Source organism: Taurulus bubalis (assembly GCF_910589615.1).
Source record: "Taurulus bubalis genome assembly, chromosome: 10".
Lineage (NCBI taxonomy): Eukaryota > Metazoa > Chordata > Actinopteri > Perciformes > Cottidae > Taurulus > Taurulus bubalis.
This window is the reverse complement of record NC_136598.1, coordinates 14,316,171-14,335,011: the sequence shown is the minus strand read 5'-3', so window position 1 is coordinate 14,335,011 and position 18,841 is coordinate 14,316,171. Positions and strand designations below refer to the sequence as shown.

Below are 18,841 nucleotides of genomic sequence, written 5' to 3'. Positions count from 1 at the left end.
AAGAACAGGAGGAAATAAATATTGCTAGTTATTATTTGAGATAGAACACACGTCAGAGGAGTGTGACAAAGACCAAAGGGACGAGTGGGGAGGAATATAAAAGTGATTCTTCTGTGTAATAAAGCTTATAATTCGTGTCATTACGCGGTTTTTTTCCTAGATGTGGTGTAATAAAGAATAAGTTATCCAATCAATGTTTACAGGTAGAAGGATCAATTAAATCAACAATTGGTTCCTGATGATTGTTATAATAACTTAACTATGTGATTGAATAGATTAGTTTAAATTGTTTGTTCCCAGGGTTTAATTAAAATATGTCAGCATTCCTTATCTATCTATCTATCTATCTATCTATCTATCTATCTATCTATCTATCTATCTATCTATCTAACATAGAGTTGCTTACTTCTCACAAAAACAGCTGAAGCCTAACCTTACAGATGATGTGCGTAAACCATTTTAGGTCAAATGTATGGGTTGACACATTGTAATTACTTTTGTGGTCACTGTCGTGACCAAAGGGGGAATTGTGGTGGAAATTTTATTTAGAAGGCATTATTCTTCAACGTGTGGATCATTTAGTTAGGTCAGTTCGCCCAGACTGAACCGGGCCATCTTGGAATGATAGCAGGGGTATCTTTCTATTGTTTGGATTCTTCTGTTTTCTTGTTTTCTTTCTCTGGGCTATCACTTTCCTTTCTCAGGGCCGCGACCAAGCGGCAGGCGCCAGCTGGGTGACGTGGACTGTCCCCTGTCTGCACACGGATGGCAGTGTGGGGGGAGGGGAAAGGGAAGAGGGCAACCATTTCAAAGAATAATTGTTGATGTATAAAACTCATGTGAACTATTTTTTCCGGGTCAGACCTCCGAACCATTTGTGGGGAAGAGCTCTGCCCATTCAATTGAATTATTTCCAAGTTTCTGTTTAATAAATACTTAAAGACATTTAAGTGTTTAACATCGCATTTGTTTTCCACTGAAGGAAATTGACAAGTTAAATTTCCATTACAAAATCCACTAAACTAACATCACTAATATCATGACAATGTTTTGCTTACCTTGCTCTGGTAGCAGCAGACACTGTTTCGGGGACACACTGCTGGTGGACAGAGATCCAATGCCCTCTACTTTGATGCTGACACAGTACTCTCGCCCCCAGCGAAGAGAACTGAACAACTTAGTCCTCTGATCCTCCTCCATGTTATCTTTCAGGTATGCTGTCGTGTTCTATAGGTTAGAAATGTAATTACCACGCAGGTTAAGGCATTGTATAGACCACATTTTACAATGTGGGATGAGTAAGGTTCAGATGTTTTTAACATTAAATATTGTAAAATGGTTTTCTTGGATCATTCACAATGAGGTGAATTAAATTCCATACAATTGTAGAGTTGGATTTTTTTTTATCTATTTCTCAACTTAACATAATTGAAAATGTAAATAAAAAAAAATCATGACAAAGTTATACTTCTGTGTGTAGGTCTGTATTTTAACAGTCCACCCTATCAGTTAAGAGTGTTTCTATTAGTTCATGCTTCTGATTTGAATTTTAATGATGGGTTGGTGGGACATATACCTTTTCATGTGGTCCTCTCTCCTCCAGGTATATGGTGTAGGTGAGCCCAAAAGGAAAGAGTTTTTTCAGAATGGGTTTTTGGTGAACATAAACTCTCAGAGTGCTGGACGTTGCCCACAAGGTGAATGAGGGAGGCTGCAATTCACCTGTAGGACCAGAGAGAGGTTAGAAAACAAACATATAGCAAAAATGTAATGTATTAACCATGGTACACTGACATCCGACCAAACTGACAACTAATCGTACTTTTATTTGGGAGAAATTTCTTCTGTGTCCAAACAGACACGTCATCTCCTGCAACCAGCTGAACTCTGACCTTGTATGCAGAGCCACAGTCCTGTACAAGGTTGCTAAGGTGACAGTAGGTATTTATGATCCCGGTGCAGCTGGCCACCACGGCCCATTCACCAATGTACCTAGTGGACAGAAAACACCAGTCACAAACTGGAAGGAGCTGAATATGATAAAAAGATAATTCTCCCTGGAAGAATCAGATGAATCAAAGGGCAAAAATAACAATCTAAGTGGTGTAGATGTGAAGAAAAAAGTACAGAATGCTGTGAATTTGAATTTCAAAATAATAGGAAATTTGTGAACAAAGTGTACAATGTAACTCTGAAATAAAAAGTTAAACATACTTTGCCATTTGTACATTGTATTGGGAGTTTGATGGGGCGTCCGCAGGATGTCCCCAATGTACGATTACCTCCCCATCCAAAATATTCACAACCAGTTTTTCAGGCTGAGGCACGTCCAGTCCTGCCATAGCAAAGGGGGAAATTATCATAAATATTCAGTGCCGAGTATTACACAATCATTTACATTCATTCCAATGAAAAACAGTTTTCGAGTGGTCGAGGGAGAAGACAGATTTCAGGCTATACAATCATAAACCTTGCTAAGCAAATGCTGTATACTGTACATATGGTATGTTACAATGGAAGGATGTGGGCGGTAAAAGGAAGTCTGGCTACAATCTTGCAAATCATTTATGGGATCTCTGATGATAATGACACTGTGGGCTATTTTTTTGCGATACACTTCCCACGTAATTCTTTTTTCCACCTGACGCTTTCATGATGGAAACCATATTACAAACATAGATTTAGAACGTAAGTTTCATTGAAACAACTAAACATTTTACAGAATGTCTGTATTTGACTTTCAGTATTTCTCCATTCCATAATTCCAGTCATGTGAATTTTACAAAAGCATTTCACAGTAAGATAATTCAAAAGTAATTTAAATACACAACAGGATAAATTAAACAGAGAAGACTTGATATTGTGTAATAAAAAGTGTTAATTACCTGACACACAGTTTATGTAGACAATCAGGACGACAAGAAGTGGTGACTTATTGCTCATATCCATGTCTGGTATCATGTCATTCAGTCGTATTCCACGCAGTAGCCACTAAAGAAGTCTCTTATTCCAATCATCAGTGAAGCAAATCAGTCTGTAGAAACATATTTCCTCTACAGCGAGTCTGTGTAACAGTTCAGATTAACATGAACATGTTAACAAATGTATTCAGTGGGGAAGCAGCTCGTCTCTCACTGATGTGGTGTCTGTTCGTCTCTGGAAGAAATAAGAAGAAGCCACTTGTTTTTGCCTAATTATTTACATAGATCTCCCAAAATATCTTCCACTCTTGCTAAACCCCCCTCCCTCTCACGTGATGCACTTCCTGTTGCGACTACATGAGTGACGCTGCTGCTAGTTTCATCTCTCCCTTCTCTCTCACCGAACATTTGCGTTCCTCTTTTTCTTTTCCTCTTTACACTCTCAGCAGGTTCATGGTGTACAATGAACTGCTGTGATATACGTGGCTCAGAGACAAGAAAAGGGAAGCAATTAGGGATTCCCCTTTCACTTTTTGTGATTGCAGGCAGAAGTTTGATGAGAGGGGCATTCTGTTGTTTTTAAACATAATGTGTTTCACTTCTTAGCTTCCATATTGAAAAATATACAATCCACACATGTAGAAGACACATATTGTCTTTATTTGCTTCTGTTTAGTTTGTGTGTGCGTGCCTTTTTGACTACAGCACGTGTATTTGAATCGTTTCCTGTAATAATCTGTCTGTAAAACCTCAGTTGTGGTTGGCTGCATTGCAGGTGGTTTTAGCAAAGAGCAATGGTAGAGATGGCTGAGAGCAGTGGTTCGCAAATGGGGGTACTAGTACACCTGGGGGTGCTTGAGATTAAAAATATATATATTTAAATTTAGCATAAATATTCAATAATATAAGTGTAAATTCTTAAACTGAATTGTATATATTCTTTATTAAATCAGACACTGATGGCGCACCGCTGTGTATTACATTGTTTTTAAAAAAATCCACAGGGGTACATCACTGGAAAAAGATTGAGAACCACTGGCTTAGAGGATAGGACAACTAAAAACACATTTATTCTGGGGTAATTTGGTAACATATGTTTGAAAAGCAAAACAAACATGAAAAAAAGCAAAACAGGTAAATCATTACTTGATTTGTGACATCATGGGACAAGCTTGACCTTTAAAAGGTCTTTACACACCACAGTGACCATGGAACCTTAACTCAATGCCTCACTCAGTCTGAAACAAATCAGTTCAACATTTTGTCAGACTTTAAAAGGAAATGAGTGATATAAAGGTTATTGAGGGTGGATAAGTAGGATTGTCTGAGAAATGTACCTTCATGTACTGACTGTTAGTATGTGCAGAATTCAAACAAACAAGGCACAACATTTTTACATACATTTTCTTATCTCATGACTCTGCTGGATACTGCTCTATAATAAGAAATAATATCTGAAAATACAAGACACATTTCTAATGTAATTGCCCCAAAACTAGACGTTTACAGTTGGATGAACTATCTCACTTGTTTGTTCTGTTTACATTACAACAGTGCCAGCCTTAAGCCAGGTCTCTCACATTATCTTGTTTGGTAACTAAACACAACGTTTGCATCCGTCCGAGACATTTGTCTCATCATGAAAACACCAAACTCTTGCTGTCCTAATGTTTACAATCAGTCCCATTTAAACTTTAAAGTTGTTAGCATACTGTACATATAATGATGCTGCTCAGGGGGAGAAGTCAATTATTAGTTGATCATTTGTTTTACTTTTATTAAACGCTTATACTCTAAGTCTGATACTTGGATTTTTATGAATATGGTTTGAATTCTGAGAAAGCATTTTTCTCTTAATTATAGCCAAAAATGTCGCCACAGTTCCCCTCTCTGTTTCTCAACTTCTTTTCACATGAGACTCTTCAAGTTTTAGTTCCTGGTAAATGCAAACAGAGCAAATCACGAGTTAGCTATTTAGTGTCACTTTTTGGTTTCTGTCTTGCAGACGGACAGAGAGCTGCTGAGTAAATCGGAACTGTGGGACGCCACTTAAATGTCAGAGATCATCTGCTGGTGTTAACAAAGGGGACTTCTCTTACGAGTCACTTGGTATGTGAGGAGTGGATACATGCACAGAGGAAGACTGTATAGAATATCAACCTCAAGGTGATCACATCTTTACATTGAATCTTGTAGTGCTTCCCATAAATTCAGTAATGATCACATTTAAAAAGACCCACACAAAGACTCAGTTTGTCTGAACTTTAAAGGTCTTGCAATCCAGTTCTGTATTTCAGCACTTTATTATTTTGAATGAATAATGGTCTCTATCTGCTCTCTCTCTATCATGGTTTTATATATTTTGGTGAGATATTACTTTAATGTGTGTTATAGTACAGAGTTTTGACAAAGGAAATGTGGAGAGAGAGGTTGGAGGATGATGTGCTAGAAAGGTCCAGAGCAAAGTTCAAATCTGGGACATTGTGGTTATGTGGTATGTGTCTTAGACCACACTAGGCCACCTCAATGCCCTATATTAATAATTATGTGTTGTTTTCTATGTTGTTTTCTTTTCAAAAAGCAGGCGCTCAGCACCAAGTCAATAGAGGCATAGGTCCCCCTTATCACACTGCACCCACCAGCTAGATTGTTCCTGACAATATATCGTGTCAGGGTGAAAGATGCAGGAAGACCACACACTGAGAAGCTCCTGTAAACTGTGGGAAGCTTACAAAGGAAGACACAGTGAAGGGTTAGCCTTGTTGAATTTCCAGACCTTGACACGTACTGGTCAACCAGACATTATGCAAATAGGCAGGGAACAGAAATCCTCAGGGGGCAAGATATGTAGAGTCTCAAGGGACAGCAACTAAAAAAAAGTGAATATGCCAAACTGGAGAGGCAGTGGCATCTAGTGGCAATTATTTTTGGTAGGGCCATCTAATCCCAGTATGATTCAATGCAAAAAAAAAGGTATCACGCATTACTACTTTGCAGTCAAACATTTAACATTTATTCCAACACATTGACATAACAAGGACATCTTATTATTACAATTCAGTATATTATAATTAGGGATGGGTATTGTTTGGATTTTTTTCCGATACCGGAGCTAAAACGATACTTTAAAAATGATAACGATGCCTAAACGGTGCCTGAATCGATTTTTCTTCTTAAAATTGAACAATATATTAACTGTTTAAAGTATACTATACATATAAATAAATAAATAAACACAAAACATTTGACTTCAAACTACAGCTTCAAACTGTTTAACTTCAAACAATATATATATATATATATATATATATAAAGAACAGACACAAGCATCAGGTGGCCTGATTGGGACCGTGTGCAACAGAACTCCACTCAGAGACTGTTGGATTCTACAAACTCTGCTGCTTTACTGGACTACACGTCCTCATATCATCATATCATATCATATCAACTGGGAGAGTTTTGTTCCAACAAGCCGAGGACAGTCGGCAAAAGCTCCTGCACTCATGTCTCCACTGATCACTCTGTGAGCGAGCATTGCTGCGTGTGTGAGCGCTGGAAGCCCCGCCCCCTTGAGCCCCATCTCTGCATGAGAGGCATTGAGGGCATTGAGTGCGGAGCATTGAGTGCGCTCTGATCCGCGCTATTTTAATAAAGTATCGATAATAAAAATATGCAAAATCGTATCGTTTTTAACGTACGGGTACCGCGCTACTTTTTTAGTATCGTGCAACATTACAGAGTAGTGTAAACATATTTTTTTTTAATCGGCTCAGGCACCGAAAGGAAGCACCGAAATCTGCTTTGCTTTTCGGTCTGGTACCGGTTGTACCACCGGTCAGGTTGATCTGGGTCCAGGTGTTTTACCTATAGTTTCTCCGCCAAAGGTCTTCTCTCAAATTGGTGTTGGAGGAGAGATTATACCGAGTTAGCCTTCTTTGGGCAAAATCGATGTTGCCCCAGCACGTGCACGGCGCAGCAGAGACGTGCACGGGCAGCTGAGAGGTATGGAGAGGACAAGCAGGAAAAGCATATATTTTGTGCAGATATCCTATTTTACGAATATTACTGTTCCATATCTATCTATCTGATCCATATCCATAGCTCATAAACACAAATAATAATAATAGTAATACATTAGTATAGTTTATTCATATTATTATATTTTTTATAATTAATAATATTATAAATATATATATATATATATATATATATATATATATATATATATATATATATATATATATATATATATATATCAAGGTGGGTGGGGCCAGGCCCCGTTGCCTGAATGTAAAAGTGAACACAGAAGTGAAATTTAAAAACTAGAGGAAGGCAGCTCCAAAAGTTTCCAGAAGCAACATCGGAGATCTGTTTGCGGAAAGGTTTTGCAGTGTGGAAGGCCAATATGCTGTGCATTCGCAGCGGTCTACAATTCACAGGTTAAAGTTTAGGAAAACACTCAAAAAGGGCCACACACGAGTCACAAATTTGAACACCCAATAATCATTACCTTTATTTCCAGGATTCAATGATAGAGCTTTTCTTTTCCCCAGCATTTCCTGATACCACCTATGAGCATATTGTGAACTTTACAGACAACGCATACTGCATTAAGCGGAAATAATGTAGAATACGAATGTGATGGGATAACAAGTAAAGTTCTCTCTCTGTGGAGGAGAAGACATTTTGGTGTAGGGCCCTGACAACTCAGCTGGTGTCATTTGAGCCACAATGGAGCGTAACACTGCGAAACAAGCTTTGACAGTCTTGGTCTGCCACAAAACCGGTCTGGCAGGTAGGAATCTGGTGCACTGGGCACACCTGCCTCAGTGAGTAGGAGAATGGAAGTCTGAGAGAATGGTGGCTGCTGGATGTGGGAGGTGTCAGGCAGGGAAGGCAGACCTGTTCTTGCTTGGATGAAGGTCAGTGACAAACACACCGTACAGTAGATAGGAGAGGAGAAGAAAATACAAAGGAGTGACGTTGATGTGGCCACCATGCTCTAACCACTGCTTGGTAACTGAGTAAATGTCTGGGTGTGAAAAAGCAACACCAACCTGCGCTCATCTCCACCGTCCACTCTTTGCTGACCTGAGTCCGATGGCAAACCATGACCCGGTAGGTTCTTCCGTTGTCTTTCTCTTCTAACAAAAAACACCCTCTTTGTGCTACAGTGTGTCTCTTGTCCTCTTCTCTGACTTCAACCTACCTCAAATCAATAGTTCAACTTCCTCCTTGATCAATACTCACCTGTCAGGCACTCTAAATGGTGGCTCTTGGTCTGTTTATCTGCCTCTCTGTTTGCTCTTTTTGAGTTTCAGTGGGTTTATTTGTCTGTAAACTTGTGTTGTTCCTTGCGGGGTTTATAGGCTGACCTCAGAGGTTTCATTTGTTTAAATTTACCTGCCAGGCAGCAAGGATGAAGATATTTTGAATATAGATTTTGTCTAAAGTTTCGAGTCAAAACTTTTGCTCTTGCTTGAAACTCTTTTTATTTTATTTTGATTTAATCCAATTAATCCTATTGGATCTGATAAACCAAATGGGTGTTTACATTATTTAATTTGGTTAGGAAGGATACAATTTGTGTCCACCTATAATGGAAAACGTAGTCTTTTAGTTTATCTAAAGGAATCTAAAATGTTGTGGTTTTCATTGAATATGTTTTACTGCTCCAATTGCAATTAATATACAAGTATGGAGGGTTTCCTAATCTTAATCAAGACTGCAGGGATATTGGGTGTTGTACATATTGTAAAGCCCTCTCAGACAAACTTGATTGGCCGATGATGTTAGGTTTATTAATACATTTGACTAATAACAAGCAAACAATGTATTTCATTTTCAACAAATAGGTGGTTGAAGGTTTTTATTGACAGACTCTTTAGTGGAAGAGGAATATTTCAGATTTGCTTTTGTCGCATTCAAACTCAGATCACTAAATATTCTTAAGAAATGCACTGATCTGACTTGTATCTGCCTTGATTTCTTTTAGGCCCTACAGACAAAGATGAAGAGACACTTTAGTTTCATGTCGAGTATCTTTGTAACTTGATATTTTCACAGTTATTGTTAAAGTAAAATGTAAAACCTCTAACCTTTCATGTTTTTTTCCAGTATTTCTCCATGATAATGGCCAAAAGGCAAACAATGCAAGTTGATCCAAGTACAGCACTCTGCTGGGAAATATGATAAACCTGCTCGTCTACCTGTTACAGCTCAAACATTATCAATTAAGTGGGGCGTTTTCTGCCGATAGGCATATTTTTTTTTAACTTGATGAGTTTGCAATAGAAATGATCTTATGGAACATCTTTTATAGCGAGTAAATCCATAGTATGTGTCGCCTCAATAGATTAATCCCTTTTTTTTATTACAATATATACATATATTTTTTGGTTTCCCTGTTTATGAAGGTGTAACCTCAGTGGTGAATTATATGGGTCACAACAGCTCATTGGCCATTGGCCATTTTTAATTGTAAGGACAACAGAAGAGATGGCAATGACTCACCATAAACTTCCTTGTTGTGTAACTTTCTTTCAAGGCATAGGTGTTCAGGCCACAATGTGGACCAACACGTTTAGTCACATAACATTCTCCATTTGCTAACATTCATTACTAATTATCCAAAGTGGCATTCCACATACACAGCATAGCACTATAATGAGGGCATACTGCAAGTGTACAGTTGAATGTATTATCTCAATTTCAATAAAAGAAATAGCTTTTTTTGCTAAGAGTAAGATACAATAACAACACCACTTTCACGTCTGTATGTTAAATATATAGCTAGCGCCAGCAGCTGGTTAGATTAGCTCATTACAAAGACTTGTAACGTAACCAAATCCTGCACCTCTAAAGTTAACAAATTATTAATTAACACTTCATATTTCGTTGTTTGAACTCAGACACAAACTTACTGTGCCTGGTCAAAACATATTGCATACAACAGTGAGCTTTAGAAGTGCCGGTGTGCAAATATTGCTAGCTTTGGACAAAGCCAGGCTAAGCTAACCATCTGCTTGCCCATACATTGTTTGCCCAAAGACACAAAAGTGGTATCAACCTTCTCATGTAACTCTTGGCAAGAACTTAAATAAGTGCATTTCCCAAAATGTCAAACTATTTCTGAGAACAAATGTGTAATATTTCCACAAACCAAAGGAAGCTTATTCCTCTTTACCTAATCACGGACTCTTCTGGACCCTGTTCTTTCATATTCATTGAAGAAAGACAGAGATACACACAGACAGATATATTTTCTTAGAGGCTATTGTTTAACCAGGGAGAGAGTCTGACTACCCTATGTATCTCATCACATGAGTCATTTACAGTGAGCTCATATAGACCTCTAGCCAAATGGATAAAAGTACTTCTGCCACAAAACCAAAATTTTAGCCGCCTTCCTTCTTCTTGATATTGATTCTAGGAGCTGTGAATCAAAAAGTGCAGAGGAGATAGCATGAACAGAAATACGAAGTGAACTGTTAAAACCTGATCTTTGCCAGGATACAGCACATGTCTTTGGGGATGAGGTTGTTACTCAACTGTGGATTCAAACGTGCTTGACAATAGTGTTAGGATTGCATGAAGAACACTAGACTACGTGCTCAGTCCTGACAACCAAAAACATGCAAATGATTTTTCTATCCAGTCTTTTGCCTGTTTATTGTCCGTCTATTTACTGAAATCATTATACCTACATATGACATGGTGTCTTGTTCCCAAATGTAATAGAGGACACAATGGACAAAGACTCCACATCACATTGTGTGTTTTTTCAACTAGGGATTTATTTAAAACATGACTTCTCGCTAGTTATTTACTTTGCCTCCGTCTTTTCTGTTTTTCCTCACAGAACGAGCCCCCTCCTTCCTACTCTATTGCTGTGCACACCCTGCCCCCCCTCAAGTCATATGAGGAGGTGGTGTATGGCGGTGGGGGTCTAGGCCAGACACCCTCCGCCTATCCACAATACGCCCCGCAGTATAAACCACCTGTGGTATTTAACCCCAAAGTCCCACATTCAAGCATACGTGAGTGGTATCTGCAGCTTATTTTCCTCAGAATACAATGGATGCAGGTGTAGGAGCAAAACAAATAGAGACTGAGCTGTCCCAAGGATTATCATTATGTGTTTGTGTATTTGTTTGTGTATTGTCTTTGTCCAGCCGCCAGCAGAAAGAAGAGGAGATGCTGCGATGGTAATGCCAAGTGGTACGGAGGGTCAGGGGGAACTTTACTGGTGCTCGCGCTGCTGGCACTGTCCATCTGGCTTGGAGGTATACTGGGTTTATCCATACAGACCACTGAACATTGTCATTAACATTCATTTGCTAATCTAATTCATTCATATGGCAACTGCATACAACGTATCTATTAGTCACAATATTTCCTGGTGCCCTTGCAGTTCTGATAACAGTAGATTTGTTCACATGTTCATAGATTTGTTTTTGATAATATGCGTATTTAAAAAAGGAATTGTATGGTGGAACAAAATAAATGTATTGCTGGTATATAATGTTTTATTTAGAGATTAAAAATAACAATATTTTGGGTTGGCAGCTTCTTCAAAATATGTTTGCAGTATACCCTCCTCTAGCATAACCATGTTATTAAGTAAGCCTGTTGTTTTTTTCCATTTCCATAGATCTTTGTTGGCATTCATAAAATATTGGTCGTCACTAAAAAATTGAATAATAATAATAAATGTGATTACCTTGGGATGTATGAATGAGTTAAAAGTAATTATAAATATTGAACGGATATTCATTGAGTGAGAGAGACGGAGATAATGTAGTCATTTAAGTTGCATTTTAAATGTATTATTTCATGTCTTCATTTTGTTTTAATTAATTATAACAATAAAGGCACATTCTACCTCTACTTACCCACACTCATTACTACCCCAACAACAGTCCAGTTTGGCACCGAGTTGGGAACAATAGCAATCATCAACCAGCTCAATGATGATACAGATGAAAATATGCCTTTGCCAAACTACGACACCTGCCCCAACAATACTGTCCACTGTGATGGAATAAGTGACTGCCAACTGGGCTCTGACGAAACAAACTGTGGTGAGTGGGCACCTGTACAAACACACACACACACACACACACACACACACACACACACACACACACACACACACGCACAAGGTGCATTCCAGAAGACAGCCCATCATTTAATGTGATATGAAGAAACAAGAAAGAAAAGGCAAACAGCAACATCTCGCATTTGACGAGTCTTGTCAAGTGAAGGTCATTTCTTTCACATTTGATGTTTGCTTTTACTATAATGTTGTATAGTTGCAACAACAGCAACACACAGGCCAAAGACTCCACATTACTGTTGCATTGAGTATAATCCAGTGAGAGACCATCTAAGTTGCTCTGTGTCTTTTGTTTTCTCCAGTGAGGTTTGACAAGGACAACAGTCTAAGGGTCAAAACATCAAAAGATAACCGCTTCTTACCAGTGTGCTACAAAGACTGGGACAAGAGCTCCGCCAAACTGACCTGCACTCAACTGGGATTTAAAGGGTAAAGAAGGATAACTCATAACTCAATTATAATGTTGTCAACATGTAAAATAGTCTTGGATCAGTAGCAACAGCAGCAGAAGGAGAGCAGAGCTCAGGCTTCAATGAAAGAGGGATTTTTCCAGTCATTTTCCCAGACCTAATGTGAGCTTCTGTCTAAACCTGTAATTTACCCACTGGTCCATCTCATTTCTCCTCACCTGCTGCTGTGTGTTTAGGGTTGAATTGTTTTTCCACGGGGTCTCCCCGGGGTGTTACAGTGTGACAGAAGCAGAATGAGTTTCCAGACTCAACCTCGCATTGTATCGGCAAAATTATCTCTGTATGTGCAAGTTTATCTCTTTAGCTTTCTGAACTACTTTTCCCTTTATCGTCAGGTCCTATGTCTCCAACCCAATTACATCCCAGGAGTCCATTGGGTTAACACTGACCAGCAGCTCATCCTCCTTTATCCAGGGGAATGTTAACGTCAGGTAAACAATCTAGTTATTTGTAGGGCCGTCCTTGACCAAAGCAATTCTAAGTAGAATTACACTAATACTTTTTTGACGACTAATCAATTAGTTAAATTAATTGACAGATCTGTAAAACTGAGTTTCTCCAAAAAGAATGACAGAAAAGCACAACTTCAAATCACGTATTTGACAGAGATGATAAGTCTTAATCGACAAAAGAAATCCTAGTCGACTAAGACATTTTCAGGTTTTTTATTTATTTAAAACCAGAAAGGTGCACATTGGATTACTGCATATACTCATGATAACTGACAATGTTTTTCTCACTATGCAGCTCATCCTGTCCAGACCAGAAGACTGTCTCCCTGCAGTGTGTGGGTAAGGAGCGTCCATCTGTTCCTAAAGGCATATGTCACACACAGTCACCCTCTCTTTCTTTCTCGGTCCCTGTCTTACACACACAGTATCATTATGACTGCAAATCCAACTAGCTGAAAACATCAGTACTTGGCTACTATCACTTGACATTACTGTCGTATGTTTTTGATAATTACAATTTTTTTATGAAATCACAACTTGCCTTCTTTGAATCTTAAATCTGAATTAAACTGGTTGGGGTGGCACGGTAGAATTTCAACAACGAGAAAACCAAGAATGAAATACCAAATCCAAAATTTGGCAAATGTGAAGTGTAGCATGCCTGCTAGTTGAGGCAGTCAACTACAGTCCCCGAGTGTGCTGTTACTGTACATGGTATATTCCTGGCACTGCAACATATATACAACATAGTGTTATGCATTTGTGTTATGCTTTTATATCATATACAACTTGTCACGTCTAAACAAAAGAATAGTAACCCTTTTTGTTTTGTAAAGTTGACAAACAATGATCATTTTATCATCACCATTTAACTGAAACTCACAAAACATGAATATTGAATTACCTCTCATTGTTATTTTAGGATGTTTTCGATGTTTCTTTGGTTATTGTACAGTATTTAACATTGTCTTACATTTGCAGATTGCGGTCGGCAGAAGTCTACAGCCCGGATTATTGGGGGCAGCGCAGCTAAGGAGGGTCAGTGGCCTTGGCAAGTGTCACTATATTTTAATGAACACCACGTCTGCGGAGGAGTCCTGATCGCTCATGACTATGTGCTGACCGCTGCCCACTGCTTCCCAAGGTGACCGACTGCCTTGGCATATTCCCTACAACTTACTCTACGGATTTATGTGTGTTTATTTGTGTCTCAGTATCCATGCTGTACATTGAAATTACTAAAATCCATATTGTCGGACTGATACATTTTCAAATGTACAATGCAAAGATTCAAAGTCTTCTATTCTTAAAATATAAGCCCCATTTCCAAAACGATATGAGCCTACTGGTTTCCATTGAATGGTCTTTTTCTGTGTCACAGAAGCAACACTTTTTCTCTCTTGGAGGAATTCTGGAAAGTGTATGTTGGAGTTGTGTCTCTGGATGACCTGCCTGTTCACCACTCGGTTCAGAGGATCATACTCAATGAGAACTACGACAGTGAGACCCATGACCAGGACTTCACTCTGCTCAAACTCACATCTCCAGTTCGTTTCAATGGTCAGTCACATCTTCATTTTATTAAAACAAAGGTTGATGTTCATCCTTCAGTCATTGCTGAGGCTGCGGTCAGAATGTGGTTTTAAGGTCAGCACCTGGTTAGCTGTCATGGTTTAAATCTGAAATGTCCTTTGACAAGTCACACATTTTTGAAATCCTTCCAACATTGTGTCATATGGAAAAACTAAAACACAGCAACTGCCATGGAAATGTTTTTCTTTTGCTGTTCAGCCTTAGCTTTTAAAGTCCACAGTCATCCTGTTAATCTGATTTGCCTTGCCCTGTGTGTTTGTGTTTGTGCATCTGTCTATAGTACTATCCTTTTAAGGACACATGGTTGCTGCTGTGTTTGTTAAAGTTAAACATGTCTTTTTGTGTTTTCCAGCTGAAGTCCAGCCAGCTTGTCTGCCAGTTACTAACCAGAACGTTCCCCTTGGAGCCGAATGCTGGACCACAGGTTTTGGCACCACTGAGTTTGGATCAGGTAAACTGCAATAAGGAGCTGAGTTTACTAGAAATTTAACAAATGATATAATAATGTTTATAGCTTAGTGTATTGAATCAGCTTCCGCTGTAGCAGACAAGCGGTCTGCTTTATGTGCATCTGCATGTGTTTCTTAAAAGTGTACACCCTTGTTGATTTATTATAATTATAATTATTATAACTGTCCCATTCTACAGAAGCCCTGTAGATAAATGAAAATGTTTTAAAATGACTAATTAATTAATAACTAATTGTTGTTTACCAACAAACCGTCTGGAATATATGTATGGATATGTATTTGGCAGGAGTACACTAATAAAGCTGACACAGGTGCAGAATGACAGCTCTCAAACAACACAGGAAATACGAATGTACAACACTTGATTAATCAGACAAGCTGGAGACAAAAGAAGGGAAGAAGACAGCCTGTTGCCATGTGCCTGTATTTAATAATTAGTCATTTCTTATTTGTAAGCTCAATGCAAAGTTTCCCCCGTTTATTCAGTCAATATTTCTGACTTTTTCTTTCTTTCTTGTCATCAAAATGATTGAGCATTTGGTTTTCTCCCATATAGGCACAGTCTCCAAAGATCTGATGGAAGTGATGGTGAAAATCATTGATACACGTGTGTGTAACGGCCCCGATGTGTATGCAGGCCTCGTGACCAAGCACATGGTTTGTGCCGGGGACCTGAACGGAGGCAAAGACTCCTGTCAGGTGAGTAGTACATTACATGGTTTACAGTAATCAGATGAATATGTATTGTGCCTTTAGAGTAAAACTTGTATGAACTATTACAGGGTGACAGTGGTGGACCTCTGGTGTGTCAGATAGAAAAGCGTTGGTACCTGATGGGGATCACCAGCTGGGGATCTGGCTGTGGTGACAGAAACAGACCTGGCGTTTACGCCAAAGTCAGTCGTGTTCTGCCGTGGATCTATAGCAATATGCAGGTAAAAATACATGAAGCAAAAAAACTGAATAAACAATGTAAGAGGGTGTGTTTGACATCCAAATGATTTTGATGCATTTAGATTGAGGCTACAGGTTTTCACCATCTTCACCCTTCCTGTGCCTCCTACAGAGAGAGATGAAATGATGTCCCTTTGTCTCCTGCTGGCAGTCTACTCCGCCACCCCGGTTCCCCACTGAACCTTGCACTATGAAGTTGAGACATGGATGGATTTAAAAAATGAATTGATGAAGAGATATTTAGAGACAGAAAGGCACTCAGGTGAACGGCTTAGCGGATAGCAACACAATAAATTGCACTACTTGAACACAGGACTTCTGTCTTGTGTTCTACCTTATCTATACTTCCCATCCCCTGTCATTCGGCTGTGATGTGTATTACCTGATTATTGCCACACATTATTGACTTCAGTCTTGCATTCTTGATTTTATTCTTCTGCCTCTTGGTGTCACAGCCATACAGTATACTTGTGTTTACCTTCTTGTTAAGCAAGCTTTAAAGGCAGCTGGCCCTTTTCTTATGTATCCTGTGCCAATGAAACACAGTCCACTACTGTGATCTTTTTTTCCTTCGTTTTAAAAATGATACTGTACAAAAATATTTATAATTGTAGAGGTGTGTGTGGTGAGATGTGTTTTTTCCTCAGATACACATCTCAGGCTTTTCTATCCTGACTATTATAACCCATATTAAAATTAAAAAGGTCACTTTAAATTCACTGAGGAAAGCAAGCAAGTATGACCCGTGTCCCTCTTATTGAGTTTGGACTCTGAACGTGCAACTAAACCTCTCCTTATACTCACACTGTGTTTGATGTATGTATGATGGTGTGTGTGTCATATGCATTGGCCACGTTGTTTAACATATTGTACTGTTTCTAATCTGGGATCACTGAGCATTAATCACAGAGCATTACAAAAAATAAAGATGAAGGAATTTTCTTCTTCTTGAGTTGATCCATCGCGAGCTGTCAATCACACATGAGGCTGGCCAGAGAGAGAGAGAGAAAGAGAGAGAGAGAGAGAGAGAGAGAGAGAGAGAGAGAGAGAGAGAGAGAGAGAGAGAGAGAGAGAGAGAGAGAGAGAGAGAGAGAGCGCGTAGTCACTCTCTTTCAGGAGTCACACTATCCATCACATCTATTTTTCCAGGACAAGTCGATGTGACCAGTGTGCACATATTGACAAATGGTAATATTTGGAAAAAGCCTTGTGAGACAAGCTGTGTGATTTTTGAGGGTGGATACGTGTGTTGACTAACGGTCCGCTGGCGAAACAAGCGGTAAGTTGATGTCTTAGATATTATTCTTCATATTTTGTTGTGTCAGCATCAGAATAGCCACGAAAGATCGCTTAAAAGGGAACGCACATTTTAATAGGATTCATTTAGTATGAGCTAGTGTTGACCACACAGTCCGTTGTACATACATCGTGCAATTAGTAGGTGAAGATCAATCACGCACATTTCTAACGGAATTTCATTTACGCCAACATGCGAGTTGCCCCTACACGCCCCTGGACGTGGTCTGTGGTCTCGTCAGTTTGCAGAGATGCCATATTGCGTGTTGTTTATCAGTGCTGTAGAAAATCTAATGAGGGTGTGTCTGCTGGCACTGATCACTACAATCCGTTTGCGCTGAAAAAAAATCCCAAAAATTGCAAATGCAAATCAAAATCTCAAAAGGAGCGTGGCCGATTCACTTTATCTGACTGCAAAGCCTTGTAAGAGTACATTGAAAACCAAATATCGTGTGTCGTGCGAGATGTCTTCGCTGTTATTAGGCTGTAAACGGCCACACAAAAAAAAAGAAAAGCACACGGCGCATCAAGGCTCGTTTTTATGCTCCATCAGTTGATCCACAGGTTGAGCGACGCACAACTGGATGCGCAGACGTCACGCACCGAGCGTTGAATTACAGGTTATTCTGCCAATTGTTTACATGATAAGGTGAGGTTAATGTGGTGGGTCTTTGTTGTCGGACCAAGCCGCCAAATTTACAATCACTAGGTTAAAGCTGATGCACTTCATTATTTACGGAAGTGTAGAGATTATGTGGACAATGACTATTTCTGACTTCATAGCAGCGTGCCACACCCCTCGCGTCTGTTTATGTGCAAACTCCAGCCACCATTTCTCATTCGGCGCCAGAATTTTTTCAGGTGCAGAATGTTACCATGGAGATAACTGGACACTATGGAACGACGCACGTTGCTGTCATGGTGATGCAACATCATTATGGTGACAGATATAGGGGGCCAAGTTGTTGCTTTTACACGAAGGTTATGGAGACGTGTGGAGTGACCTGTTTAGTGTGCCCTACATTCGTTAAGTTAAGTTAATGTTGAACAAATACCCTTTTTTTAATTATAACTGGGATTTTTTTTTTGCATTTAAGTAGTGTTAATACTTGCTTTGGAAGCCTCAGGGTCATTGGTTACCAAACATATGACCTGCATACACACATAGTGAAATGGGGAGATTTGGCACAATGGTGACAATCAACCTCACATTTGAGGTTGTGCATTTACAAAGAGATACACATGGATACACATTATCCAGCAATCAGACAGCGAAACATACACAGCAAGCCAGGGAGAAGGACCACAATATCATTTTCATTGTGCACAGAAAAGGATCCTGAGCAATTGAGAGACTTGGTGGGGTGTGGTGTCAAGTAAAAAAAAAACATACAATGAAAACTGCAGGCACATCAGTCATTTGAATATCGTGTTTCTTTTGTGACCTTGTTAACTTTTTATAAAGTCATCAATCAAAAATGTAATTTTAGACGACTGTGTCTCGCTGATCTCAAACTTGTCTGAAGCTCCACACATTTGCAAAACAGTTTGATGTCAAAGGTTTGAT

General features: G+C 39.1%; 1 protein-coding gene across 1 annotated transcript; it reads left to right on the top strand.

The window, feature by feature from the left end:
- The first annotated feature begins 7,770 nt into the window (after nucleotides 1–7,770).
- Nucleotides 7,771–16,908, top strand: tmprss13a (transmembrane serine protease 13a). The gene is made up of 13 exons (XM_079225379.1): nucleotides 7,771–8,039; nucleotides 10,783–10,960; nucleotides 11,096–11,206; nucleotides 11,843–12,004; nucleotides 12,342–12,468; nucleotides 12,845–12,940; nucleotides 13,257–13,300; nucleotides 13,943–14,105; nucleotides 14,343–14,521; nucleotides 14,907–15,005; nucleotides 15,581–15,723; nucleotides 15,807–15,959; nucleotides 16,091–16,908. Exons 1-13 carry the CDS (start codon nucleotides 7,950–7,952, stop codon nucleotides 16,103–16,105), a joined length of 1,560 nt encoding a protein of 519 aa, XP_079081505.1. The 5' UTR covers nucleotides 7,771–7,949; the 3' UTR covers nucleotides 16,106–16,908.
- Nucleotides 16,909–18,841: the final 1,933 nt, after the last annotated feature.

Bases quoted from the DNA above. Each gene is read 5' to 3' on its own strand.
- tmprss13a (XM_079225379.1), top strand. From the start codon at position 7,950: ATGTCTGGGTGTGAAAAAGCAACACCAACCTGCGCTCATCTCCACCGT. The intron at 10,961-11,095 runs GTGAGTGGTATC...GTCTTTGTCCAG, and splicing joins AGTCCCACATTCAAGCATAC to CCGCCAGCAGAAAGAAGAGG. The intron at 15,006-15,580 runs GTAAACTGCAAT...TCTCCCATATAG, and splicing joins CACCACTGAGTTTGGATCAG to GCACAGTCTCCAAAGATCTG.